This window comes from Mus caroli, chromosome 12 (genome assembly GCF_900094665.2).
Source record: "Mus caroli chromosome 12, CAROLI_EIJ_v1.1, whole genome shotgun sequence".
Lineage (NCBI taxonomy): Eukaryota > Metazoa > Chordata > Mammalia > Rodentia > Muridae > Mus > Mus caroli.
Genome location: NC_034581.1, coordinates 71432767 through 71440367, shown reverse-complemented (window position 1 = coordinate 71440367; position 7601 = coordinate 71432767). Strand labels below are relative to the sequence as shown.

Sequence of the window (7601 nt, the reverse complement as noted above, 5' to 3'; positions counted from 1 at the left end):
TTCCAGTAATGGTCAGGGTGCCATTCTTTGAATGAACACTCTTTGAACCCAGGAAGCGGGTGGGTGAACCCAGGAAGGAATGTCGCTATCTGTTTTATGACCAGCACACCTCGGAGCACTGAGCCACAGAGGCCACATTCCCAAACTTGGGCCTAAAGGCCTAGAATTTTTTACTTCTTTCAATGCTACATGCACACACACCACACACATATACTGCAGACACATGCTCTGCTTTCCTTCCCGTGGCTTTATACAAACAGGAGCATATGATACACCCTCTCTGCACCTTGCTTTTCTTCAGCTAATAAGACTCTTAGGAAATGACCATGGTGGCACATGCCTGTAATCCCAGCACTGATAGATGGAAGAAAATCAGAGTTCATGCCAGCCTCAACTATACAGCAAATTCAAACCCAGCCTGAGCTGCCAAAGACCCTGTCTTCCACACACCCACAAACACAAAAAACGGACAACACAAAGAACTGAATGCAATAGCCCAATAAAACAGAAGTAAGAGGATTTAAATGCATAAACAGCCAGGATAAAGACAGCAGGAGATGACATGAGCACAGGCTAGCAATAGCGAAATCCTAAAAGCTGACCTGACTGACAAGTACAGAGGCTAACAGCACCTAACCAGCTGGTTAGAGAAACCTTCCTCCGTTCTGGGCCGGTGGCAGAGAAGCAGCAGCAGCCAAGAGCAGGAACATGCTTGATTTTTATGATGGTTTAATAAGAATGGCCCCGATAAACTCGAATACTTGAATGTTTAGTCCCAGGGCGTGGCACTATTTGAGGATTAGGAGGTGTGCCCTTTTGGAGTGGGTGTGTCACAGGGGATGAGCTTTGAGGTTTCAAAACCCCAAGCCAGGCCCAGTCTCCACTCTCTCTCCCTCTTTCTTCTGTTTCTCTTCTTTCTCCTCTCCCTCCCTCTGCCTCTAGGTCTCCCTCTGTCTCTCCCTGTCTGTCTGTCTGTCTGTCTATCATCTATCTCTAAAATCCATGCTTCTACCAAAAGGGAGGAGGGTGCTGGATCCCAGCTTCCACAGCAGAAAGGAGGGATCAGTGGGAGGCCACCTCAGGGCCCAAACACCTCACCTTTTCCCTACTTGTAATTCATAAGAAGCCTGCAAGGTTCACACCCTAGGCAGGAATTTGAAAGCTCAAGAACAAAGCCCTTCAGATACTGATACTGAATTCCCTGAAAACCAGCTAGGTCTTAACTCAGCGTGGGTGCAGGCTCTGTCAGCCTTTCAGTATCAGACACAGCATGAATAGGGTTGCTAAACACCAGATACAGGGGGCGCATCTCCATATGGAAGAGAGACCCAGCCTCAAAGGCAAGGGGGAGGAGACAAGCTGGGCCCAGAAGAAAACTGCTTAAAGTTGCATCTTAATTTAAAGTTTATTTTATTTTATTTTAAAGTTTATTTTAAAGTTTTATTTCTTTTTTGTGTATGAATGTTTTGCTTGCATGTTTGCTTGTATACCATGTGCAGTCCCTGTGGAGGCCAGAAAAGGGAGTCGGATCCCCTAGAACTGGAATTATAGAAGGTTGTGAGCTGCTATGTGGTTGCTGGGGTTGAACCCATAGCCTCTGGAAGAGCAGCCAGGGCTCTTAGCCATTGAGCCATCTCTGCAGCCCCTTACAGTTGTATCTTAGATAATACTGTGTGAAGGAAGCAAAGATGGCAAAGTGGAGCAGCAGAGAATATAAAAAATAAGTATTCAGGGGGGAACCAAACTCTGGAAAATTAAAAATAAGACTGGAGAATAAAACAGCAGAAGGATGGAAGGGTAAATGGTAAGGCAAGCTCTTGGAAAACACAAGAAAAAGTTAAGAGATAGAGAACAGACCCCCAGTGACCTTTAAAAACCATTAGGTCAATCGGGCAGTGGTGGCGCACGCCTTTAATCCCAGCATTCGGGAGGCAGAGGCAGGTGGATTTCTGAGTTCAAGGCCAGCCTGGTCTACAGAGTGAGTTCCAGGACAGCCAGGACTACACAGAGAAACCCTGTCTNCAGGTGGATTTCTGAGTTCAAGGCCAGCCTGGTCTACAGAGTGAGTTCCAGGACAGCCAGGACTACACAGAGAAACCCTGTCTCGAAAAACCAAAAACCAAAACAAAACATTAGGTCTTGGTTACTGGTGGTGAATGCAGACATGTACGGCTGGCCAAGGTGCTGGGAATACGTGTGGGGCACTTTTCTTTGATAGGACATTGATGCTGCCCCTCTACAGCTCAGATACCCTCTGAGGGCAGCTGTGAAGTGCTGAAAGGCAGACACAGCCATTGCAGTCACGATCTCACAGGACCTGCCCAGGACTGGACAATGCTACGTCATGGCTCAGCTCAGGGAGGAGCTTACCAGGCCCCTCCCCTCCCAACTGAACTAGTGGTTACTGATGGATTCTGTACCTACTGAGGAGCCCAGGGGATATCCCCAAAGCTGTGGTGACACAGACGACCCTGGGAAAACTCACCGAGTCACAAAACAAAACAGACATCAATGTGGGAAAGGGACTTGGAGAGAAGGTGGGGAATAGGTGAGGGGTGGAGATAAGAGAGGGTGGGGGATGGGGGAATAGAAGAGGGCGGGTGACACTAATCAGAATGCACTATAAATATGTACAAACTGTCTAAGAACAAATTCGATAAAAGTCTTTTAAGATGAGGTTAATACTTGTGTAAAAGATGCTGTGAAAGCAGCCGGGTTATATTGACATATGCCTATAATCCTAGCACTCAGGAAACCAAGGCAAGATGGCCAACAGTACCGGTCAGCCTTGGGAATCACACTGAGACCTTGTTTCAAAAATAAAAATAAAGAAGTTGCTAAAGAAATACTGCAAGGTGATTTCTTGGTCCTGAAATGTGTGCTTTCAAATGAGAGTCCTGCTGAGTGCCTACCACACAGGGAAATTGATCCACACCAAGATTTACCATCAGGACGTTTTCACACAGCACCAACAAAGGTTCTTGACTGGGAGGGAGTCCTGATGGCCTGGCACGGTGGCAGGCAGGCACTACGGTTACCACCACAGGCTAACTCACTTGAATCTGGTGTGTTCCAGATGTGTATATAATTTAACATCCCATCATTCCACACAAAGAAATGAAATGATGTGTCCAAGGCACAAAGCTAGTGAATAAATAGACTGGCTCAGTCAGATCCCCATGTTCCGTGAGTGTCCTGTTAGTAAGTCCACCTGAAGACTGGGCTGGACACTCCTACGCAGTGCAGAACATCTCCAAGGCCTGGCCGACTAAGGGAGTGCAACGTGGCATTAAAACTTAGAGCCAACAACTGCAGAGAGCTGCTCCTCTTCTATACAACCCTGTCTTTCTCTTCTTTTTTCCTTCTGGTTTGCCCAGGGGATGCCCTTAGTACCCTAGTGGTGGCAGTGGCAGCCTGGGTCTTAGGGCAGGGCAGGGCAACTAAATCTAATAGAAGGCCACCATCTTTAGCAGGAAAAAACAGGCTACTAGAAAGTGAGGACAAGCCAGGAGAGTCAGAGATGGAAAAACCCAAATTGAGCTCAAGTTTCTCCGTTGAAAGCACATACACTGGGCAAACCGAGCAGCTTGGAATCAAAACCGATCTGAGATCTGAGCCGCCACCCACGGCAGGGCAGAGCACTGTTTGAAGTTTACAGTGGGAGTTTGACTAAGTGGCTTGTCTGCTAAAAACAAAAACATCCTTTGAAGCGATCTAACAGAATCCATTCTCGACAATACACCAGCCACCATGTCTAGGACATCTAAAGCCATTCAATTCACCAACACCCAAGAAAATGAGACATGTCTATTTCAAGATACTCACAGGCTGAAAAGACCTACACATGGGTTTTAAATTTTTTATTTGATTATCTTATTCTACATGTATGGGTGTTTGCCTAACATGCATACCTGTACGCCACATGTATACCACATGCCCATGGAGGTCTTTAGAGGGTATTGGATCTCCCAGAAATCAAGTTACATACAGCTGTTAGCCACTATGAGGTTGCTGGGAATTGAACCCTGGACCTCTGGAAGAACAGGCAGTGTTCTTAATCACTGAACCACATACACACCCACACACACCACCCTTTTGAGACAGGGCCTCACTATATTGCCCAGACTTGTTGGTCTTGAATTCCTGGATTCAATGGATCTTTCTGCCTTTTGCTCTGGAGCAGTAGGGACCAGCACACGCTTCTGCCCTGGCTCCCCAAGGGTTTGTACGCAGATATAATTCCCTGTTTGCCGCAGAAGTGAAGAAAAGCATACTGGGAAGGAATAAAAAGATGGGATCTCTCAACTGAGAAACAAAGCACGAAGAAGAGCCAAATCCAGGGAATGCCCAGTTTCAGTCTCAAAGCACCACCATCTCTCTACTGTGTCCTCAAAGACTGTTAGTTAGTGTGGAAATCAGATCCACTGATGAGGACATGGAAAGTCAAAGACAACGAAGCAATGCTTACAGAACTCAGACAAATCAGTCTACACCACTGCCAAATTATTAATCTCCAACCAGACAGACCACCAAGCAGGCTTGCAAATAAAGATGCATTCAGGGTCTTAAAAATACATTTCCTAGGTGTCTTTTTCTAAGAACTTTGGGAGTGTTATGCTTTATTAAAATGAATAATAATAAAACAGGGCTTCAATAAAGCAGAAAAATGAAGTGAATTTCATGCTGGAAGGAAGCTTCCAGATGCCTGCTGTGTATCAAGCTGAGAGCAGTCTGTCTAGATCTAAAGCAGAGATGGGGCTGGGGGTGTGACCCAGAACACACACACTCAAACACACATACACACCCACACACATACACACTCACCCCCACACCCACAAATAAACACACATTCACACACACATATACACCACACACAAATATACACACAAACACACTCACACATACATACACCCCCACACACAAATACACACTCACACACACACACATACACACCCCCACACAAATACACTCTCACACCCCCACACAAATACACTCTCACACACACATACACACCCCTACACAAATACACACTCACTCACACACTCACACACATACACACTTACACACACACTCACACACATACACACACAAACATGTGCCTTTTGTTTTCTATTTTTAAAAGGGTCTCTTATAGCCCAGGCTAGCCTGAAACTCAGGATGGGGCTAAAGAAGGCCTTCTGAATGCTGTGGTCACCTTGTGGGTACCGAGGGCCACCACACCCAGTCCTGTTTCCAGTGTTTTGTTCTTATAAATGAGTCTTTGTCTCTTTCATGCACGTGGGTGAGTTTCTGTAGGAGTGAAGTTTCTGGGTTTTCTAAGCAAGGCTGTTTTTAGATATTGCCAAACTGCTTTAATCAATTTAGACATACTCTCACCAAGGCTACCTACCAAAGGTTTTGATCTGTGCCAATATAAACTATCATATAGCATTAATGGAAGTCTAAAAATAATCCCAAGTACTTATAAAGGGCACAGAACTAACTCCTAAGACGGCTCTTATAATTTTATATTCCCTTTTGGACTTTCAAGTTTTTTATGTTTCTTGACTGCTAGCTCTCTGAGGACTGGGGACTATGTGACTTCTCCCACCTGGCTATCCATTCGGCCGTGCCTTCAAAGAGGTCTGGAGTGATGATGTTGGTGAGAGAGGCTACTGAGGCAGCACAGTATGCACTCCTGCAAAGACAGAAACAGGGAAACACATTAGGCTCCAAGGAAAAGCCAGAACGAGGCCCAGAAAAATGCCTGGGTATATTACTGCAGTCACAGCTCACTCTTGGCACACAGCTAGTCTTCTTGGGTCTCTGAGAGGTGTGACATTCTGTCTGGATAGAGTTGCTCACAACACGGCTTCAGTGAAGGAACATGACATTCTCTGTCTCCGCACAGGCAAACTACAACCTCAGAATTGATGGCCATATCAATTCATCTCAAAATTAGATTGAGCCCTTTTTCCAAAGACCTACCACGGTTCCCACATCTCATCTGGTGTTGATGAGGTTCGTTCGGATGTCTCACTGCTACAGACTCAGGACCTCTGTCTGCATTAAGGATGCACTCCGAAGCAGGCCACCACACTCTACTAGCTGCTCAAGCCACACAAGAGAGACAGGAATTGGTACATCCTTATGCCTCTAGAGAAAAGAGCTCTGATTTCAAGTGTTGTCCTCAGACACGCAGAAACACAGCTTTCAGCAAAAAAAAAAAAAAAAAGTAGGAACAGTGCTTCGGATATGGCTCAGTTGGTAAAGTGCTTACCAAGCATGCACAAAGCCCTTGTTGTGCAAAACTGGTCATGGTAATGTATGCCCTAATCTCAACAGTCAAGAGGCAGAGGCAGGGGGATCACAAGTTCAAGGTTATTCTCAACTTGAGATACATGAGATACTGTTTCAAAAGGAAAACATAAAAAGGTAGCCCTGTCTTTCCGGAAGGCAGGGTAGTTCTGGGGATCTAACTCAGGGCTGTGCACACGCCATGAGCATTCTCTTCCACTAAGCGCTATTTCCAGCTATCTGAAAATGAGCAAATAAAATAAAATATGATTTGAGATACTCTTGTCATTCTATTCGTTCAGTCATAAGTCTCAGGACATTCATCTTCTCCACCTGTCATGGAACACATTCATACAGTCTTTTCCAATACCCACCATGGAAAGTCAAAAATTATTTCTTTAAATTCTACTTACAAATACTGTCTCTAAGAGCTCAGAAGGAACAGGAGAGGGAAGGAAAAGCAAGCTTGGCTCCCATCTTATTCTATGTATAGACTTAACATGAAGCCAAACTTACTGAGGCGCTCTACAGAAATCTCTGCAGAAGCCACGGGCTTGAATGTCCTATCAGCATGCTTGAATGTCCTATCAGCATTATGACCGGCCAGGCTCCCCCTGGCCAAAGGCACAGCAGAGGCTGAGCTGCGCCAGCAGGCATCCTGAGTGCACAAGAGTTAAGTGTGCCGAGGGCCAAATGCTGTCGTTTACCATATGCTAACTTTGAAGGTATGATCTAATTTCCTCCAGGCCTTGAGCCACTCACAAAGGCCCAGCAGTGTTTTCGGAGGCTCTTGAATCCTAATGAGGTAGGGAGGGGGCCTGTAATGCAGTCTGCCTTTCATCAGAACTGACAGGGGAGGCAGTTGTGGAATTCTGTCCTCTGGGGTGTGACGTGGCTGCTACAGTCTTGAAATCAGAGCAGTTGTGATGACTTCAATAGATCCTCACAAGATAGTGTCTATTAATATTCCTGGGTAGGAGGAGGGTGGGGGCGGGGCATCAGACCCTTATTGGAGACACCGGCTACTCCTTTTCTGAAACCAGCTTCCCCACCAGGTAGGTGTATGTACTCCTGGCCTGAGCTGTAGGCAGTCTTAGGTGCTAGAGAGTATGTAGGAGGTAGAAGATTGCCTGGGGTGAGGATTCGAATGAGGCAGCTATCGTGACTAAACTGTTTCTTTGGCCTGTTATTGCCCGATCTACTGAGGGTGAACAGAAATTTGCCTCCTTCGGGAGGCAGAGGCAGGTGGATTTCTGAGTTCGAGGCCAGCCTGGTCTACAAAGTGAGTTCCAGGACAGCCAGAGCTATACAGAGAAACCCTGTCT

General features: G+C 46.1%; 1 protein-coding gene across 1 annotated transcript in view; it reads right to left on the bottom strand.

Annotated features, from left to right (window-relative positions):
- Fntb (farnesyltransferase, CAAX box, beta) overlaps positions 1-7601 on the bottom strand; it is an 80876-nt gene that overhangs the window by 17429 nt on the left and 55846 nt on the right. The window contains exon 7 of the mRNA XM_021178669.1: positions 5591-5677. Within this exon, the coding sequence (XP_021034328.1) occupies positions 5591-5677 (87 nt within the window). The remainder of the gene's footprint in view (positions 1-5590; positions 5678-7601) is intronic.